Source organism: Neopelma chrysocephalum, unplaced genomic scaffold (genome assembly GCF_003984885.1).
Source record: "Neopelma chrysocephalum unplaced genomic scaffold, ASM398488v2 Primary Assembly neopelma1_74, whole genome shotgun sequence".
Classification (NCBI taxonomy): Eukaryota; Metazoa; Chordata; class Aves; order Passeriformes; family Pipridae; genus Neopelma; species Neopelma chrysocephalum.
The window spans coordinates 630,847-651,722 of record NW_020897735.1 but is presented as its reverse complement, the minus strand read 5'-3'; the positions used below and the strand labels follow the sequence as shown (position 1 = coordinate 651,722).

Here is a 20,876-nt window from a genome sequence, read left to right as displayed (position 1 = left end):
CAGGAAGGGGCGGAGCGGCGATGAGCGGGGCCGGGGCCGCGCTGCGGGGGCAGCGCCGGGCGCTGCGGGAGGGTGAGCGGGGCCGGGGCCGGGCGGGGCAGGGCCGGGGGCCGGGCCGGGCCCCGTGTGACGGTGCCGGTGCCGCCCCGCAGGGCTGTCGGAGCTCCGCGCCCGGCGGGACGAGCTGAGCGGGCGGATCCGGGCGGAGGAGGCGGAGCGGGGCCGGCTGCAGGCGCGGATGGCGGCGCTGGCCCGGCGCTTGGCCGACACCAGCGAGAGCCTGGCCGGGCTCCGGGCCGCCCGCGCCAACATCGACCGCACCATCGCCGAGACCGAGGCGGCCTCCGGGCAGGTACCGAGGGAACAGCGGCGGGGTGTGCCGGGCCCGGGCAGAGACCCCGCTGCGGGGTGACATCCTCGTCAGAAGCGGAGGGACGGCACCGATCTCTACTCTCCGCGAACCGAGGGGATCGTGGAATTCAGAATCGCAGAATATGCCGAGCTGGAAGGGACCAGGGTCATCCAGTCCAGCCCTTGGCCCTGCACAGACACCCCAACAATCCCACCCTGTCCCTCAGAGCATTGTCCAAACCCTCCTGGAGCTCTGGCAGCCTTGGTGCTGTGCCCACTGCCCTGGGGAGCCTGGTCAGTGCCAACCACCCTCTGGGGGAAGAACCTTTTCCTGAGATCCAACCTAATGTTGTGTCAGGGGAGGTTTAGGCCCCAAGGCTGCCAGAGCTCAGTGAGCTCCTGAGGGACAGGGTGGGGTTGTTGGGGTGTCTGTGCAGGGCCAGGAGCCGGACTCGATGGTCCCTGTGGGTCCCTTCCAGCTCAGGGTGTTCCGTGATCCTGTGAACTCAGGAGCCGGTTTAGTCTGAAGGTCTGTCTGCAGCACCTCGATGAACCATCGCCCACATTCCAGTGAAAATCGTAACACTGCAGCCGAAACAACTGCTTGGGATACAGTTCCAGCTCCAGCACACACACCCTGGTCACAAGGGTTTGGATTGGGATTAGTTTTGGTGTTGTTTTTGGGCAAAGCTCATTGTCATAACACATCAAAGTGGTCCCTGAAACAGACCCCTAAAAGCAACCCTCGTTTGGGGAAAAGGAGGAAACCAGAGACAGGACACTGACCCAGAAGCCTCTGAATTCATGCAGGTAACAACAGTGCTGATGGAGCTGTTGCCCTGACACTCTTCCTGCACAACATTTAGTGTAATTTCTTTCATCTTTAATATAATAATGTCATTAAGAGTCAAAACGTTGGGGCAGTAGAGGGTGGGAAGGAGCAAACAGTGTGAGGACTGGTGCTGTCATTTCAGCTCCTGGGACAGCTCTACCCTTTTTGTGGACTTGTAAACTGCCAGGCAGGGATTGCCTGATCCCACATACAGGATCACAGCTGAAGTCACTTCTGCATTACACACCCACCAGCTTTTTATTTCTAAAAAAGGATCTTTCCAGACTACTTTCAGATAAGTGGCAATTTTCCTTCTGTTGGTGACAGGGCAGTCTGGGCCACAAGCACCCTTTTCCCCTATTAGCTGCTGTCTTCTCCTTCTCCCATTTGCTTTTTGAATGAGATCAACTACTCTGTGTCAGCTCCTCTTCCTCTCCCAAAGTCAGTACTTTTCCATGACAGTTATTTTTCAGGTGAGGCTGGAGCTGTTTCCTCAGCCCACTTCAAGACCTGATGGTTTGAAGTGAAGGGGGAGACTCACATAAAAATTTAACAGCTTAAAAATTGCCTTGTAAAGGTACACAAACAGCCCCTTTGAAAAGAAACCTTACCTGAGATCCCAGTCACACCCCCAGCCTACAAATGAATTCCTGTTTATTGAAAGGAACTCACAGGAGGTATAAAGAGGTGGTGAGGAGGAGATGCAGGTGTCCTACAAACAGAAACCAGTAACAGAGTTCCTGTCCTGGGGATGTACAGCACTGGTTTGTGATCACTCCTTGCTTTCCCCAGTCCCCACAGGACTCCACCTTCCTCCAGGATGGCAAGATCCCACCAGCACCTCGTCCTGCTGGGCACTTCCCTTTGGCTCCTCTCTGACCACTTAGTGATTTCCACAAGCTCACAGAACATAAAATGATCTTTGGGACTCCCAACTATCACATTTTGTTACAATTGTCCACTGTGTTAAAATTTTACACAGGTGAGATGGACAGGCAGCCAGGTTTCCTAAACCTCCTGTGGCCTAGAGCACAGTAAGCAGGGATGTTAGATTATGGGCACTGTAAGCTAAAAATAGGAGAAAATTAATAAAAGATTTAGTCTAACTTAAGGTCACTGTGGAGTTGAGTTAGGCTTGAAGCCAGAAGCCCAAAATGTGCAGTTTTAACAGCAGAATAGAGTTGAAACTGGGTCAGCTGAACACAATACTGATCTAAAAAGCCCAGGGATCAACATCTCCCTTAACAAAACCCAACCAACCAACCAAAAAAAAAAACCCAAACCAACCAATAAAACCCCAGAAGTTCAGCCCAGTCTGCTTTGGGAAGTTCTCTGCCTTGTGCTCCAAGACAGATAAATTACTTAAGGTGTTTTGTATTCAGAATATGGGCAAAACCCAGAGAAATTCCCCCCCAGACATTCCTGCAGGAACGTTACAGGATGATACATCACCAGGAATTAGGGACTGTAAGGGCTGGAGAACTCCTCTTGCTGCAAGGCAGGTCAGCTGAACTTGAAGGGAACTCATAAGAGAAACAGTTTATGTAAAAATAAGCTATTTTTATTTCTTTCCCAGGTACTGGACAGTTCTCAGACATTGCTAAATATCCTGAAGGAAGAAAGTGGGAATGATGTAAAGCCAGTGAGCCACAAAGCAGTTCATTAGGACAACAAGCACATCAACAAAAGCATTCCTAAACTTGATTTTCAGCCTGGGAAGTCCTGCTGGTCTGGGACAGCTGCTGTTCTGGTACAAGGACACCACATTTAATAAAAGCCTTTGTTTTGCAGAAGTAAATTTTCCTTTCAGACGTGCTTTGGTATTAGTTAGAGATCCACTAAAGTTGATCCTCAAGTGTTAGAGATGAGGGTAGGCATGTACAAAAAAAATACCCTTTATTTTGAGCACAGTGATCCTGAAGCTGCTTCTGCCCTCAGAACAGCACTCACCTTGCCCTGCCAGGAGTGAGCTCAGGGTACCTGGCACAGACAGGGATCAGAGCAGAGCTGGAGAGCACAAAGGCAGCGCTGGGTGAGGTGTGAATCAGGGGCAGGGTAGGGCAGGAGAGCTGGAGGAAGGAGCAGAGGAGCCAGCAGCACACAGGGCAGCATGTGCTGCATCCCCCAGCCCCTGAGCCTGTCCTGCCACGGGGCTGCAGGCACTGAGTCACCTCAGAGTACAGCACACCGAGTACCAGAGCAGTGTTTCAGCTGGCTGAGGTCAGGGGAACAAGCTGCAGGATATTGTTGGCTTTAGCATTCCTCATTGATCCATAGCAGAACGAAGTCAGGACTAGTTCAGACACCTTGTCCCTAACCTGAGCTGAAAGCAGCTTTTGCCTTACCACCTGCAGTTTTGCTAAGCTGTGAATCTACAAACAGAGCTGCCTTAAACTGACCTGGGCTTTTCCACAGGGAAGGATGCTCACTGGGACCTTTCCTGCTAAAAAAGCTGTGAAAAAACTTTTCTTCAAACATAGTCTCTGGTCTTTGGCTGTGGGCAGTGTTTAACTCCACACAGCTGAGAACTCACCCCTTAAATCTAGCACTCATTAGAGGCCCTGCATTTTCCCTCATTCTACCCCAGTCTCAGCACCTTGTCCTGAAGTATTTCATTAAGAGAAGCCTTAACACATGGAATTCCACAGCACCCACAGTACCTGTGTCACGTCCCAGGCAGATGCACTGCAGACACGTCCTGCTCCTGGGAGGTCAAGCAGGGAGCAGCTCTTGAGTTGGCCTGGACAGGACAAGGAGGTGCCAAGTGTTCCTTTGTGGCCCCTCCAGCCAACATCTAACAAACTACTGAGCATCTCATCTTTTTCTGTGTGTGTGTTCTCTTTCCAGAAGTATTTAGGCACAGAAGGGAACAGCTATAAGTAGGTATGTACTAACATTTAATCCTGACTCTGTTTTTCAGCAGAACAACCTTCCCCTGCTGCTACAATACACACCAAACCCAGTGCAAGGTATGCAGAGCATTCTCAGTTCACAGACCTCGAGTAGATATCCATCATCTCTGTATAACAGACAAACCAATAAACATATCAAATTTAATCAAAGATTCCAGCCTGTTCCTTTGGACAGAGCCCCACGCAGGGGTACCACATTCCATAAAGCCCAAAGAGGCCAGATCTTTTCCAACTGCATCTCTTTTAATCCCAAAGTACAAATCACATTAGCAGCAGTGTTCTATCTGTTCCAGAGTGCAATTTTGACCCTGAGTTTACAGTAGTAGAAAATGTAAATGGAAGATTCTAGCAGATTCCTTTGCATATTGGCTGCATTAAACAATTACAATAGAACTATAAAAATCCTAGAAAAAAACAAAACAAAAAAACCCACATTCCTTGTTCAAGTTCTGCAGAAGAAAGGAGTGAAAGTGCCCTCCTGTGCTTTGATTAGAGGAGCAGAGCCAGCGTGGTTCAAAGGAATCCTCCCCACAAACCAAGACAGATCAGTGAGATCTGGAACAGAGCAACAAGAGGAACTGGCAAACTGGAGCACAACCAGCAATTCCCAGAGACTGGATGCCAAAATTGGGTATGGACAGAGCAAAGCTATGGCCAATGTTTGGGAATTTTCAAGAGGCTCGAGCCAGTCTGGACACTTCGTTACAGATTGGTGCAAAAATGACACCTAAAGCTAAAGGCATTCATTCCTCTCCCCTCCCTCACAGGGTGTTCACGTAACTGGCACATTAATTCCATGATGGTTCAGTGAAACCAGTCCCAGAAACATGCCAAGAACAAACCATGAACCTTCAATGGTTTTCCGAACTGACACCTTATCTGTCAAATCACAGCCACGCTGTGAATCCAGCTCAGGTGCTCCCAGTGCTCCAACTCCAGAGCCATTCTCCACTGAGACCTCTGATGGGAAAAGTGTTACAAAAGCTGTCCAGACCCCACACAGTGCCTGGACTCAGATAAGCATCGAGAGAATCGACATCCATCCCGGGATTACAGCTCTGCCCTTCACACACTTGCCTAATCAGCAGCTGATCTTGAACAAGGAATGTGCAAGGCCACAGGCAGAATAAATCATACGCCTCAAAAGTAGCAATTAGGTCCCAAAATCCAGTGCAAATTTTCTCCGGAGATGCCCGACAGCATCTGGTCCCCCCTTGGCATCAGGATCCAGCGCACGGCGGGGCGGGAGGGCGGCGGGCGCCGTCCGGGGCCGGGGCGGGTGCACTGACACGTCCTGCCCAGCAGCTGCTGCTGCAGGACCGGGGATGAATCCGTCAGAAATAGAGCGCGGGCTCGCTGCTGAAATCCGAGAGCCCGCCCTTCTCTGCCGGGGTGAGCTGTGGGGAGAGAGGAGGGCTCATCAAATCAGAGCGAACGAGCACCCACACCTCTGCACTGGCACCTTGCCCAGGGCATCGATTCCCCCCTCCAAATGTGCCCTGGATTATCACAGAATCCCACAATAGCTTGGATTGGAAAGACCCTCAAAGCCATGGACAGGGACACCTTCCACTAGCCCAGGTTGCTCCAAGCCCCGTCCAACCTGGCCTTGGACACTCCCAGGGATGGGGCAGCCACAGCTTCTCTGGGCAACCTGTGCCAGGGCCTCACCGCCCTCACAGGGAGGAATTTCTTCCTAAAACCTAATCTAAATCTCTTCTCTTTTAGTTTAAAACCCTTTCCCCCTTGTTCTATCACCCACCCATGTAAAAAGTCAATCTCCCTCTTTATTACAAGCCCCTTTAGGCACTGGAAGGGGCTCTCAGGTTTCCCTGGAGCCTTCTGATTTCCAGGTGAACACCCCCAGCTCTCCCTGCCTGGCTCCAGAGCAGAGGGGCTCCTGCCCTTGGAGCACCTCTGTGGCCTCCTCTGGACTTATTCCAACAAGTCCATGTCTTTCCTGTGCTGAGCACAGAGTGTGCAGCTGCCTTAAGTCTCGTTCACACAGAGAGACAGGTCTGTTAGTGGCAGTGGGACCGTGTGTTGGTCCCTTTGGGAGCAGTGACACAGCTCCCTGGACAGTGAACACAAAGGCACATCTGTCCCATCCACTGCCCAGAGCAATCCCAGGACCACAGAACAGCACAGCAAGACTTCCTTATTTAAAGCCTCACCATGTCTTGGTTCCCATGGGAATCAGCTTCCTTTGGGAGGGGTCCCTCTGCAGCAGGACCCTCATACTTCTGCTCCTGCCACTCGCTGAACTTCACGGAGTGCTTTGGGGTGTAGCTGGATAAATCTGCTGGAAGGAGAAAGCTGGTGTAAATATTCCTCACCACCCCAAAAGGAGGTGGGGTCAGGATCCCAGCAGGGACAGCATGGAAGCTGCCCAGCTGCAGTTCCCTGGTCACCTCCATTAGCATTTCCACCCACGTGGAGCCCCATAAGGGTCTGTAGGAAACATGGACAGTGTCAGACACCACCAGAAACCCCACAGTGCCAACACAGGGCCTCACTCACCTGAGTTGGGTGTACTGGGATGCAAAGTGCCATTTGGGCGTGGAACGTAAAAAGGGCAAGGTTTTTCCTCCTCTGTTTCCGAAGCGTGGCCTTCCTCCTCCTCCTCCTCTTCTGCCAGGGAGCTCTCTGAGGGGTACTCAAACATAGTCTGCAAACTTGTCTCATTGAAGGAGATCTTCATCTAGACAACAGCAAAGGAGGATTGTCAGAGAGCAGCACAAGAACCCACTGATCCCAACGCTGGCTCTGGCACAGGCCACTGCACCCCAGGGCTGCACCCTGGTTTATAGGAATGACTGAATATCTCCCCCACCCCTTCCCATGTGCCTTGGTGGATCTCTTGCCATGCTGACAGAGAGCCAAATGGATGGGATGGAGGCAGGAGACTGAGGGGTCCAGACCACCTCTGGCTTTTTGCCCTTCACCATCATCTCACTGATGCCCAGCACCCAGGAGGAGCTGCCAGCGTGTCTCTCTCAAGATCAGTGTTGCCAAGCAGGAAAGGAAAACATCCACATGTTGGAAAGGTGACATTGCTAATGCCTGAAAACTCGTTTGTGTGCCCAGACTACAGAAATATGGGTGATCAGGACTCCAGTCTTAGGAGGACATCCTGGCAAAGAGCTATTTGAGCTACATAAAACAGGGCTTAATACCAGAAGTGAGAAGGTGGAAACAGCTAAAGGAGAGATGGTAACAGGTCGTAGCAGAGAAAGGAAAATACTGGACAAGGTTCTGGTTTGAAACCAGTTGTATTCAGTATTCTCACTAATGACCTTTGCACAGTAACTGGGAGAATGAAGGTGAATGAATGAAGGAGGAATTGAGGAATGAAGGTGACTCAAACATCAAGGGAAAACCAGAATTTTATGGCTCATCAAGAAAACTAGAGAGCAAGAACACTAGAAATGGGATGGTGTTTAAGACCAACCCTTGCTCTAAGACAAGTTCACCACCTGTGAATAACAGGAAGAAAATTTTGGATTGGCTACAGGATTGTACTCACCATTAGGATACTGCTTAAAGCAGGAATGAAGCAAAGCATTTCTGCTGGAAATAGGCACTGCCTGGCTCCATCCTGCCTGTAACACCCAGCAGGTGGTGGAAATAACTCCAGATATGCTCTTCCAAGTTGAAAAGAAAAGCTGAGGGAAGGGTTTGCTCCCCTGCAGCCCGTCCTGTCCTAATCATTATCTACCGCTGTGCTCGGAGGATCTGGTTACAGGTCACCTCAACAGGTGCAGAGGAGATTCACTATCAAAAACTTCCCACCAGCACAAGTGCAGGTTGAGAAAAAGCACCACAGCTCTTTAACACCAGAAAATAACCCCCAAGGAGCAGAGAGCTGCTGATGCCAGCACACAGCAGACAAACAAGGAGGAATTGCCAAGAATAGATTTACGCCAGAAGTAGGGAAGTATCCAGCCAACAGGGATCAAGGTTCAGGAGCAGCTGTCTAAAAGGGTGTTGTGATCCCTCTACTTCTAAATACAATTAAAACCCAGACAATAAGGTTATAAACAGAATTAAAAGGACGTGGGAGCTTGTGACAGGCGGCAGGAGCTGAATGGGTCTCTCCAGACGCCGTGTAACAACTGGCAAGGAGCAAGTGCAGCACATTTTTTACCTCCTGTGCCATATTTGCAGTTACTCTCACACCCAAACTCCCCCAGGGGCTGGGAAGTGGCACCTGGCCCCAGGCAGCTCTCAAGCACCACATGTGCTGCCCAGGTGCACCCATTCCCTGGAATAGCTGTCTCTGTCTCCCGTGGCCAGAGCACTGCTGGGGGCTGCTGAAGTCCTCGGGGGTCAGAGCTGCCAGTGGGCCACAGGGGCCCCTGTGGAACCTGGGAAATATGGGGGACCAGGGTCTGCAGGGCCAGACAGGGAGCATTTCACTGCTGCTTTTCAGCAAAACAGCAAGAGGAGTTTAACTGAAACCTGGGTAACAGAGTGAGCACCTGCACCTCCTCCACGCTGCAGATGCACACTTGGGGTGCCACTCCACCCCAGGATGGGATGTTCCTTGGACACACTCCCAGGATGGAAACAGCACAGAGGGCAACCAGCTGCCCTTCCCCGTTCCCTGCCCCAGAGCCACTCTGACCTTCTCCAGATGACACATGGGGAGAAAAGTGATTAAACTTCAGAGAAGAGAGGTTGGAATAAAACAGTCCTGAAGATTAGAGCATCCCAGTTGCTGTTCCCTGAATTTCCCATCCCTGCTGCTGACCTAGATGCTCCCTGATCCGAGCCAGGCTGGGACTGCTCACAATGTGGTGTCTGTACTGGGGACAAGCCACACTGCCAGGCACGAGGGCCAGAGAGTGGAGGTGCCCAGGACTCCTGGAAGCTCAGGAGCTATCCCAGAACAGACACTGCACACAGGCTGCTTACCAGTGCTGGCAACTGCACTGAAGGGCAAGAACTACATGGCTAAACATGGAAAACAAAGGAGACAGGAGAGATATGCCTTAGATTTAGAATTTAAGCTTGGGAGATGGAACTAAGTGTTCCTGGTTTTCTGTTATCTGGAGGAAATCTCTGGAAAAATTACTTTGAGTCCAGTTTGGACCAAAGGTGAGTGTAGTGCTGGAGGAGGAAACAGCCTCGCCAGGGAGCAAAACCAAAGAGCAGAACGCAGCAGAAGTGACCCAGAAATACGACCTTGCCCACACAGTGCCCAGAGGCAACACCCCAACAGCCCTAAACTCACACAGCTCCCACTTCCCACAGCCAGTTCATCCGGGGCCACGCTCGCTCCCGGAGCAGGGCTGGGTGTCCTGCTGGAGTCTCCAGGCACCCGTGCAGGAGGGAGGCAGTGCTGGAGCCATTCACACAGAGCAATCATTAACCACAGCAGTGCAGCCCCACACACCCAGGGACAGCTGGGGACAGCTCAGGACAAGACAACCTGCTGCCCCAGCAGCACACGCCGAAGTTCACACCAGCCAGTCATGCGTGGCACGGCTGCACCATGACACAACCCCCCCAGAAACCACACCCTCTGCACCCACAGCCTGCTCCCAAGCACCAGCAGAGCCCCACAGAGCTGCAATAAAGCTCTGGACGCACCCAGGCAGAGCAAACACAAGGAACAACCAGGAGCTGGCCCAGGGAAGGGCTGCAGGGAGCTCAGTCAGCCCAGCCCGTGCAGGGAGAGAGCACTAAAACCCGGAGCAGGAAACGTGCCGAGCTGCCCTTCCCAAGCATGACGTGCTTTCAGGGAAGCACAACCCAAGCTTGACCCAAAAGATGACGGAGGGTGATGTGCTCAGGCAAAACCAGGGGACACAGGGGCAGAGCTGCCTGAAGAAACGCTCTGAGCAGCTGCAGAGCAGAACTGAGCACTGTGTGGGGAACACAGGCAGCTTCAGTCCCAGGAACCATCTAAATAGGAAAATCAAGAGCCCAGCAATGGCATAGACACCAGGTTTGCACAGCCAGCAGCCCCTTGCCAGACCACTGAGGCTTTTATGGGAACACAAAAGGCAAGAGGGGACGTTTCTTCAGAAGAAAAGCGTCTCCCAGCAGAGCCAAGCACGCCGGAGCCCGGCCAGAGGGCTCTGCTCAACGTGTCTCAGCACTGCTTTCCCCATTTCTGCCCCAGCAGCAGCTGCCAGTTGTGGCAAGGAAGAATTTTGCACCCTTCAGCTGTGGATGCTTGCAGGGATTTGTCACTCCTCACTCAGCTGAAGGCTTCACCCACAACTGTGTCACAAACCAACCCATATATCTATATATTGATACTCTGCCCAGCAATCAGAGACGTGCTGGGAAGAGCAAAGCAGGCTTTTCAGGGAATATTGTGCTGCTCAGCCAACAGATTCTTGTTGCCATAGCAAGAATCATTTATTTATTTGCTAGGATCTGAACAGTAATGAGTAATAAAAGTACCCAGGAAAAGAGAAGGCAGGGTAAACATTGCCCAACGTGCGTAAATCTGAGTAGTCATACAAGGCTCATTTAGAAAAGAAAACAAAAGTCAACCTTCTTTCAGGGCAGGCTGCTGCCAGAGCAACCACCAGAGAGGCCCCATGGACAGAGACTTATCAGAAATAAAAATAACCAATTTATAGAAGCCAACCTATGACATAAGCAATGACAGTCAGCAGATACCTCACCTCCAAAGGGGAGGTGGGAAAGTCTGCAAGGCAGTTTTAATGACAGAGCAAACACCCCATGGCTTCTCACACCAGGGATCTCTCTGGAAGTCTCCTGGGGTTAATCTGCATCCTCAGCTCCGGAAGCAATCTCTTTAGTGTGGCTTTTCTCTTCTACACCCATTATCACATTTGCTTCTTGGCTGATGAGGCAAAGCCCAAATGATTATGTAGGGTGTTTGCACCTTTTAAATAGGAACTTCTTTGCAATCCAAATCCTCACCTTGTAAGAGTCAGAAAAAAATAAATGTTCTAGGCATTAAAAGAGACCAAAAAAAATCCCCCTGTAACTCTATTCCAGCAGGGAGAGTCAGAGTCAGCATATTGCTGACATCCCACAGCACCCAACCCACCAAGTGCTTCACCAGATCCAAACAGCTGAGCAGCACCAGGGATCAAGATTCTTCTTTTCAGGTACTAATTTTCCTCTGATCATCCTCTCTCCTCCAGCAACATAATTCCCAAGTGACAAACCCAGGGACTGCTCTGACCCCCCCAGGACACGTGTGGGCTGCCAAGTGCTGCTGGGTGTGATTTAAAGCAGCTTTTCACACCTGGTCAATCCAGTGCCTCCTCCTCTCTCAGCAACTGCACAGAGGGCTTGGTTGGTATCTGCAGGGAGGGAGGACCATCCAGCATGAGTGAATCTCAGAGATCAAGCATGAACAAAGTGAGTGTTGGGAGAACCTTGTGTTCCTGTGCAGTCTGACACTGAGCTCCATTTGCTGCTGCACTGGTTGTCTAAAGATTGGGTGGACAGCATGAAAGCACAAGGACATCCCACCTGACACCTGGAACTGCAGCAGCCAGCTGGGGGAAGCCTGTACACACAGAGCATCCCTGGGAGGTTTGCAAACAGCCCCCTGGGCTGGGCAGGAAAACTGCTCAAAGAGCAAACCCAGTGGGTTGGTTGGTGGAGGCTCTGCCCAGCAGAGCTCAGGACCCTTCTAAACACAGAACAACCTCCCAGCTGCCATGGGGTGAGAGGGAAGGTCTCTGCACAGACAAATAACTGCTCGTGACACTGCAAACAGAGGGCAGAAGCAGGTATTTTATGGTGGAAAACATCTCCAAAGGGTTTACCCTGGTCCTCCCACTCGACCATTCTCACAGAGCACCAGATTTACTAAAAGGAGGCAGAAGAGCAGAAACCTTCTTTTTTCTTTTTTTTTCATAGCAACCTGCAGTCAATGATCTAGACAATTCCCCTGGAAAGAAAGTTTTAGATAAAGGATTTTTGAGAAAATGAGCCACTTCCTTAGAGTTAGCAATGAGCTTGTCTACGTGCCTGTACTTGTCCTGGAAACATGGTCATGTGTCAGCCCAAACTGTTGAGACTATGTGCAGCAGCCTGGAATAGTACCCTGGGGACTGCAGTAGCATCAGCACATGACCAGGACATTTGCTATCATTCAGAGAAGATAAGGAGCTTTTGCACCTCTCAAGCCTTTCCTTGACACAGGAATAAAGGGTTTTTCCCTGACAAGTATCCCCAGGAACTCAGGGGACTTGAGGCTTGGCTCCTATATCGGATTAACCCTGTACTGCTAAGGCTGAAGCAGCCTAAGTATGCCCAGGAGACTGCACATGGCACTTCAGAAATGTGCTTTTCTGTCATTCTGCACAAAAAGAATAATTTTGGGGAACTGGAGGTGGCTGCATCACCACAGGCTCACTCGATCACGTGTGATCATCTTTTCCAAGAAGTGTTTCCTAAGAGCAGCACTGACTTCTGCTCAACTATTAACTGCACCACAGTTACTGAGCAGAGCTAAGGGCACTAAAGATTTACAGCAGGAGCACGTCAGGGAAGCCCTGTGTGGCTGGCAAAGGAGAGGTTTCCTCCAGGATCACATCCCAGCTCCCAAGCCAGAAGGCAAAACAAGAAAGTCTCCATTTACAAGGCAACCCACACAGCCAGCCCTGTGTAATCAATATGCTGGAGCACATGGCAGACAGGAGCAACGCATGGAGATTCGAAATATTAAACTCCTCGTGCAAGACAGGGGCAAGTTTCAAGTTCCTGATGAGAAGTGACAGGGTGGGGACAGCCCTGGGAGCATCACAGGACAGGCAGCTTGGTTAACTCTTCCCTCGACTGCGTTGGACAAGGAGAGATTCCAGAGCCCAAACAACCACAGCTGGAGCCCCAGTGTGCCAGGGCACAGAGCAGCCATTCACCAGAGAATCCTTTATTCCTCCTCACATCTGCAGGCAGAGGAGCCAGAGCCTCCCACAGCTTAACAAGCAATTCAAATATTACTTCCTTGGCCCTTAAGAATTGGACAAATCTCCCTACATCTATGAAACAAGCCTCCTCTGAATACACAAAGGGAGCAGGATAAACAAGGTACAATTAGTGTCAAGACTTGGTGTCTTCATAAACAACACCCAGAACTCCCCACCAGCAGAGGACTCTGCTTTGCAGGCAGCTCTGAGCACACCACTTGTGGCTACAATGTGGGGCAGTGCTGGGGGTTGCCCCCCACAAGCATTTCTGTGCAACCCAGACTGCCCAGAGCAGCTCAAACAAACACCTCAGTCTGGTGCTGGAATGGGACCCACTGGAGCATCATTCCATGGGAAATACAGGGAGGTTGGGCACAGAACTATTTCCCACCCCGCCAAGGAGCTCATTCCAGACTTCAGGACCAAAAGGTTTCAGTGATGTGCACAGTATCCCCTGCATGACAGAGTCCATGTCTCTCTTGCCCCTTTTCTCCACTCCAAACATGCAAAAGGTGCTTCCTCAATGGGAAGTGCAGCAGGTTCCCCAGGAATCCGCCCTCAGCCCTGCATTTTCACCAGCTGCAAGAGATCCCATTTCCCTGAGCACACGAGTGTTTTGCTGTCATTGTGTCGGGGATATTTCCTCCAGCTTGCTCACATTCCTTCCAGTGCCCAAAGCCCAGCAGCTCCATCCTGCCAAGTTCCCCAGATCATCCAAAGGGCACTTCTCGGAAAACACCAGCACCAAGTTCCTCCAGTGCAGATTTTCCCAGGATGTTTGTGAAGCTGCTCTGTGTGACACAGATGCTTCACATGACTCTTCCTACACACACTGTCCCAACGGTGACATCCTCCCAGCCTCATGCCATACCCACTTCCCACTGCAGTCACTGGGAGGAGTCTGGGTTCTAAACAGGTTTTAAACTCAGGTTTCACTTGGGAGGGGGGTGAGCACAACCCCTGAGGTGAAGGAGATGTTGCTGCAGCAGCTCTTACAGAGAGTTCCTTTGCTGCCACTGAACCAAGAAACTAAATATTTTAAGTTTTCCTACCATTCCCCACATGTAAGACAGACCAGCAGCACTCCTGCCCCAGCAGGCTGAGCGTGTCCTTCCTCTGCTCCTCTCAGGAACACCGTGACCATGCATTGGAAAAAAACAGAGTGGGCAGGAAAACCCAAACCCAAGACAAGCTGAATCCTTGAGATAGAGGGAAATTATAAACTGTCTCCAATCTGGTCCACAGATTAAGGAAACTGATTAAGATAAGGTTAACTGTAATCCTTGTGATTAGACTTCAGAGCACAAAGTACTTCAAATCTCCTCTCGAGCTCTGGGGCAGGCTGAGCCCTGGGCACATCCTAACCAGCCTCAAAGCCAGGCTTGCCTCTAATTTGCCTAAGAGTTTCTATTTTAGCTCTTCTGTCCCGTTCCCCTCACTGCTGACAGCAACAGGGGATGGGAGGAAGAAAACCAGGGGAATCTGGAGCAGCTCAGGCTGTTGCTACAGCACGAGGCAAAGCATGGGAGTGGTGAGGCCATGGAGAACCTCAGTCACAGAAAGTTTCCCACTACAGAGATGAGATAAATCTGACTCATCTGCTCTGCCAGGGTTTCATACAACAAAGCACCAGCACTTCAAGCAGCTGGCAGGCAAGGGAGAAACAAAAAAAACCCTACTGCCCCACCACCAGCTTGGGTGCAGCTTGTGAAGTGGTTTAAAAGATATAACCACAGCAAATTTTGATTTCTAGAGTCTTCAGCCATCAAGATCACTGGGTAAAAACCAGCAGAATTAGAAAAGGGCAGGGAAATGGCCCTGTCTGGGTGAAAGAGCCTGCTGACATCTGACAGCTAATGGAGATCGGCCCTGCAGGGGAGGGACTGTGCCTCCTCATCCAAGACCTTATTTCCTGAGCATGACTTATCACTGCTGACCTCATCTACCAAAAATGCAATACATTCATGTCAGATACTGCCACAGCCCCTCCTTAAAAGTGGCAGATGGATCTTCCCCAGCAGAGCACAGCCAGAGACAGAAAACAGAACAAGAACGCAGCTCTCTGAGACCTAAAGAACACAAATCTCTGGCCTGATCCCTCCAAAACACAGAGATGACATAATTAATCTAAGGAATTTTTGCAGAGAGATTTCTGCTTCTACCACCACATTAATTTACTTGGGTTATGGTTAATTTAATTGTGTTATATCTTGCAAAAAAATACTTCAGGCAGCCACTGATGTTTAGACTCCCACTGTGCAGACTTGCTCCAAACAGGTCTGGGCAATAGCTGGAAGTGTTCATCCCTGCCAGCATCCTGAGCCTACACCTGGTTCTCACAGGAGACCATCTCCAACAGAGCTGAGATGATGGAGAACTACAGAGCAAGAAGTTCAGCTGGTTAGACCAAGAAAGCTGCTGCCCAATCCTGCCCATGATGAAAACTGAGGGATATTAAGAATAATTTTTAACAGACATTTAAGTGGGAATTTGGAAGCCACATTCAGGCATTACGCAGCTCAAAACATTAGGACATGGACCTTGTTGAAGTCCACATAAGCTGGAACGTTTTGAAGTTCAGCTGAACATCTTTGAAGACAATTTAGCATTAGACTCCAACTGTTTGGATCCCACCAGCCTTGTTCCCGTGATCCCTGCTCACACAGGGCTGAGGGTCGCCTGCCAGCACATGGCAAACCACCAGCTGTGACAGGAAAAACACATTAAAATCACCAACAACCTGCTGAGTGCTGGCTCTCAGGTCCTGTTACTCACAGGACTTTGGGTGGCCTGGCCAGAAGTCACTTTCCCTGGAGAGGACAAACATGCTGTGACGGGATGAACCGCAGGAGTGACAAGACACGTGGAAGGAGCACAGTCAGGGCAAGTGCTGCACACACAGGACCTCCCCAGCAGAGTCCAGCCTCCAAGGAGATGAGAGCATGAAGCCTAAAGGCAGTGGCTGCTCCTCAGGAGCCCGGCTGGCTCTGCAGTTTGCCATCCTTCCTGAGTTCTCGCTCCAACGTGCCAGTCACGTGCTCTGCAGAAACCCAGATTTCTATCTCACTGCCAGTGTTATTGTACGTTGTTCTGGCAGGTGACCAAAGCACCATTGACTCTTTTCAGCTCAGCCGAGGTAGATTTTATCCTCTGAGATCCCAGAGATCCACATCCTGCAGCAAAGCCTTCCCTTCCTCCCAGGGCTACGGGGCTGAAACGCTTTTAGTTCTCTGCCATAACAAAGAGGAGCCCTGAGCAGAGGTCACAGCAGTGCTCTGCATCCTCTGCCCCACTCCTGGTTTAGAATAAAGGTCAGTAGGTCTCCTTCCACCCCTGTGCTCGTATCCTGTCCTCCCCACCGGAGCTGACAGCTCAGCCAGGCTCCTCCAGCAGCTGCCCAGCACATCCGTTTGGAGCTGGAAACGGTCCCTGAGTCCTCAAACTGAGTCACACCCCCACTGCTTTATCTGAACTAATGTTGGCACACCTTGGAGAGGCCTCAAAACAGCCACAAGAGCAGATGAAGAGTCCTCAAGGGCACCTGAACCCCGCAGGAGGACAAAAGCTCCAAGTCCCTGCCCACGCAGGCAGCCTGATCCCCAGGATGGGCACAGCTGCAGATCCTGCTGTGTCCCATCACACACAGCCCCACAGGGACCTTCAGAGCCCTGGGTGGGTGCTGCCTGTCCCACCACAGCAGCTCCAGTTGCACAAGAGAGCTGGGAAACGGTTATCCTGACACAGGAACAGCATCTCTCTCCCCCTCACCAAGATCCAGCTCCAACTCCAAAACTAACAGCTGCTTCACATATTTGAAGGTCTGGAAGGAGCAATAAAGCTGTTTTTCCTGAAATTTGTTGCACACCAGCAGAATCTCTCAGGCCACAGCAAAGTCACAAGTCTTGTAGACTGCCAGCAGCCCAGGGCAGGGGCTGGAGCTCCCTCTGTGCAGCCCAGAGCAGTGCTGGAACCTGCTCCCAGCCTGTCCCAGCCACCCTCCCGCTCCAAAAAGCCAGGCAGGATGTGGGCCAGAGGACGTGGACCTCCTCAGCTCCATTTTGCTGGGACCTTTACTACAGTCAGGCTTTCAAGTGGCCAGACATGGGGATGAAAAGAGAGGCCAAATTCCCACATTTCAAGCAAAACACCATTTGCATCTCACAGAAGAGAAGGTCCAACTGCCAGGGCTGCCTCCCTCCCTCCCTTCTAATAAATGATGAGCCCTGGTTGTATGTACAGACACCCACAGCATGTGGATCAGCATGTGCTAGACCTGTTTTTTATCTCTCCCAGATCCCTGCTGGGCACCAGCAAACCACTGATATTTTCCAAGTCATCAAAGGTTCCCTAAACACTGCTTCCTTGAGCAAGGAGCACCACTAAAGACCCTCGAGCAAATCCAAGGCAAGGTTTGGAAAGGTGGGCTCGTTCACCCCGAGAGACACAGAGAGGTGCTCACTAAAACCAGTGTCAGGATTGATTTTGATACCCCAAAAGAGAAAGGGACTTTGGTATGAACTCTCAGCTCACAGGATCCCTCTGCTTCTGCCCAATTCAGGCCAAAATCTGGTTTCTGAAAACCCCTACACAGCTACAAAACAGAACCCTTGTTTTTGGCCGGTTGCCTTGGCGACACACAGTGATCTCTTGGGAAGAAACCAAGGAATGCATCCTAATACGAGCTCCTTCCTTTTCAGGCATCAACTCTCAGCCTTATTACCCAGAGTAAAAGCCACAAACATCCTCTAGGTCAAGAGTAAACAGAAATCTTTCCATTTGCTCCAGCATCAGCATCTTCTAAACGCTGTCTGCAGAGTCAAGCCCTGTACTTGCCACTCTGAGCAAGAAGGGAACTGAAAGAAAAACGGGTGTTTCTCCCACTACATCACCACATTTAATTTCACCCAGAAACTTCTGTCCCTACTACTTCTCCTTAAGCTGGATCTTCGTTTCCAAAGGGTTCCCATTTGTTTCAGTCTCCTGAGCTCTGCAGTATTAAAAGGCAGAGCAGGAACTGCCTGTTACATCTCTCCTCTCCAAACCTAGATGTTTACACAAGTTCTCCTGCAGGACATCCCCTCTAAGGCTGTTTAGAGTTGTGTGTGCACCTTGCAGTATTTAGCACCTCATGTGCACAGTGGGACAGTTAATGCCATTAAGCTGATAAGAACATGGGCAGAGAAGCTCCATGACGTGCCCAATGTCACACAAATCCAACAGTGACAGACAGAACAGCTCTTAACCAATATCATGATGTTTTTGCTTAGGAAAGGTCCTCTGGAGGTCTCTAGCCCCAACTCCTGCCTTAAGCAGGTCTGATCTGCCAGTTGCTCAAGGCTTTCCCCAGGCAAGTTTCAGACAGCTCCAAGATGCCACAACTTCTCTGGGGTTCCTGTTCTGGTGTTTGACCAACTTAAAAACAACTCAGTCAATGCACTGGTCTTGTCCTCATCTCCCTCCCTTCATTTTTGTAATGTTAAGGACAGCTTCCACTGTGCACCCTTGAATTGGTCTGGCTCTGTTCTTTGTGCCCCTACAGCACTCCCTGCTCAGAGGAATCAGCTCCCCAGCTGCATCAGGGCTTACCCAAGCGTGGCTGTCCCACAAGGTTTCCTCTGTACCTTCTGCTCCATCCTAAGAGCACCCATAACTGTAACATGTTGTATTGATATTTTCACCATTTATAGCACACACCTGATTTGGTGTAAATCTGTTTAACACCCCAAACTGAACTGAGCAGAGCCAAGAAAACAGCTGGAATGGGTTCAAAGCCAGCAGGTGTTTAAACAGAACAACTCCAGTCAGACCAAGAATTCCCCTGTAGGAGAACAAGATAAAACTTCAGGAGCACTGAGCAAGGATCATCACTCCTCATTTGCTTATTCTGGATCTCAAGGTGCTCGTGGTCCAGACCTGCTCCCTGCATTAGTCACCATCAAATTAACACAGGCTGCGTGCGCTCAGGAAGGAATTTAACAGCGTTAAGCCAGGGAAGCAGCACTCCCTGTCTCCCTTCAAATGAGATGCATCCTGCTCAAAGGATTTCCTCAACTTATAATGCTCAGCGCCTCAGGCACCCCTGTGGATTCAGTCCATCAGCAATCTAGCTGGATTTAGGTAACGGGAATGTCAAACAACTCTTCCTGCTATGGGAAAACATGTCACATTGCAGCTTAGAAGTCAGGATCTGTCACCTCAGTGTGCTGCTTTCAGAGCCCAACAACACGCCCACTCCTCCTCTTATCACATCCAGCTGCGTTTCACCAAGCCCTACAAAGATTAATTCTCAATGTAGGGCTCACAAGGATCCAAGTTAGATCCCAAGCAGTGAGAAAATCTGGCATTCAGTCCGAAGGCACTTGGAGCAATCGACATCTCACGGATCTTCAGAGCTGTAGCTGCACATCCAGAACGCGCAGGTGGTATAATCCTATCAAGGGGAGTTAAGTTCTTGCTGATCTCTTTCTGCCTAATCGAGACCTAATTCTTGAGCCTCTATCAATAGATCACTAATGCGGGGACGATGCCAATGCCACGCTGCCCAAGTGACCACGGGGAGCTCAACATGTCCGGCACCCGCAGACACAGCGAGCAGAGCTGGAGGGAAAGCCCACAGCTGTTCAAACCTTGCAACTCACCCTCATTTCCTAAATATCTGAAATATTTCACTTTCTGTTATCATATCTCCAAGAGGGGACGGGGTGGGAGAGGCCCTGCAGTTATCACAGGGCATATCCCACCCTCAGCTGCTTTGTGGAACAGCACCCAGTGCCCCCTCCCCAAGAGCAGCCTCTGGCTCCCAAAAGGATCAAGCCCATCTTCCCAAACACACTTTTCATCTTCCCACCCAGTGCCTCATGGACAGACAGGCCAAAAGCAGCCCCGTCCAGCCCGGCTGTTCAGCACAGAGGTGTCCCGGGCAGTTATTACCTTCTTGCGGCGGGAGCCCGTCTTGCTCATGCAGGACCTCTCCAGGGACAGGTACCCCCCGATCACTTCGATCTCGTTCACCGAGGGGTAGCGCTTTTTATGGGCTATCCCCACCTGGGGCCCATCAGCGTTCTCCATGGCTTTGCCCCTTCCTTTGCTCTCCTCCTCCTCATCCTCTTCCTCCCGCTGCGGCCTTCCGCTGGCATCAGTGAGAGTCTGCAGCCCCGAGGCAACAGGCTTCCTTTTGGGCACGACAGTGAAGGTGCTGCCTCCCCTCTGGTGGGGGGCAGAGTGGGGTCTGTAGAGGGGCACGGAGGAGAACTCCATCTCCAGGTCAGGGCCAGCTCCTCCGGGCTGATCCAAGCTCCCCGTCCTCGCAGTCGAGCCGGCCCTGGGAGAAACCTCCCCACTGTCCGGCTCCACAATGTCATCGATGTAAGTCACAGGTACCAGCGGGTCCAGAGGAGCCGGTGGGGAAGCGGCGGGCTCCTCCTGCTCCGGGGCGGGAGCCCTCGGGGGCTCCTTCGCTGCCTTCTCCTCCGAGGGCGGTGGCGGTGGCCCCGGCCGGGCGATGTGGGCCGGGGGCCGAGCCGGGCCGCCCTCCCGGCGGGGCACGAACAGGAAGGAATTGCGTGAATTCAGGCGCAGCTTGGCCAGAGCCTGAGCCTGCAGGTCGTGGGCTGGGATGGCCGCCAAGTCGGGCTTGGGGGCCGGGTGGATCTCGAAGGAGCCCCCGGCCCGGGGGGCTGAGGCGGAGAGCGGCTGAGTGGCGCCGGTGGCACTGGGGGCCAGACTGGCACTGGGCAGGGGCGACACGGCCGCCTCGGCCTCCTCTGGCTTTGGCCTCCTGGCGTTGGCTCTGGCATGGGAAGGGCTGGCGGATGGCACTGGCGGCCCCTTGGGCGGCGCGGGGCGGCCCGCGGGGACAGCTCCGGGCTC

The 20,876-nt window shown here is 51.6% G+C and overlaps 2 protein-coding genes and 1 long non-coding RNA gene across 3 annotated transcripts in view; 2 read left to right on the top strand and 1 right to left on the bottom strand.

The window, feature by feature from the left end:
* The first annotated feature begins 20 nt into the window (after window positions 1-20).
* On the top strand, window positions 21-2,981 carry LOC113969583 (Sjoegren syndrome nuclear autoantigen 1 homolog). Its single transcript, XM_027687489.1, has 3 exons — window positions 21-72; window positions 153-352; window positions 2,760-2,981. The coding sequence occupies exons 1-3, from the start codon at window positions 21-23 to the stop codon at window positions 2,847-2,849; spliced, it is 342 nt and encodes a 113-aa protein (XP_027543290.1). The 3' UTR covers window positions 2,850-2,981.
* Window positions 985-2,486, top strand: LOC113969584. The gene is made up of 2 exons (XR_003534897.1): window positions 985-1,760; window positions 1,848-2,486. It is a non-coding gene; the product is annotated as an uncharacterized LOC113969584 (long non-coding RNA).
* A 1,086-nt stretch (window positions 2,982-4,067) lies between the features above and the next one.
* TPRN (taperin) overlaps window positions 4,068-20,876 on the bottom strand; it is a 22,461-nt gene continuing 5,652 nt past the window's right edge. Inside the window, exons 2-5 of the mRNA XM_027687921.1 lie at window positions 19,938-20,873; window positions 6,616-6,796; window positions 6,270-6,397; window positions 4,068-5,492 (exon numbers count right to left, since the gene is read on the bottom strand). Of these exons, the coding sequence (XP_027543722.1) occupies window positions 5,430-5,492; window positions 6,270-6,397; window positions 6,616-6,796; window positions 19,938-20,873 (1,308 nt within the window). The 3' untranslated portion in view covers window positions 4,068-5,429. The remainder of the gene's footprint in view (window positions 5,493-6,269; window positions 6,398-6,615; window positions 6,797-19,937; window positions 20,874-20,876) is intronic.

Coding starts and splice junctions, on each gene's coding strand:
- LOC113969583 (XM_027687489.1), top strand. CDS start 21: ATGAGCGGGGCCGGGGCCGCGCTGCGGGGGCAGCGCCGGGCGCTGCGG. Junction 73..152: donor GCGCCGGGCGCTGCGGGAGG/GTGAGCGGGGCC, acceptor GCCGCCCCGCAG/GGCTGTCGGAGCTCCGCGCC. Junction 353..2,759: donor CCGAGGCGGCCTCCGGGCAG/GTACCGAGGGAA, acceptor TTTCTTTCCCAG/GTACTGGACAGTTCTCAGAC.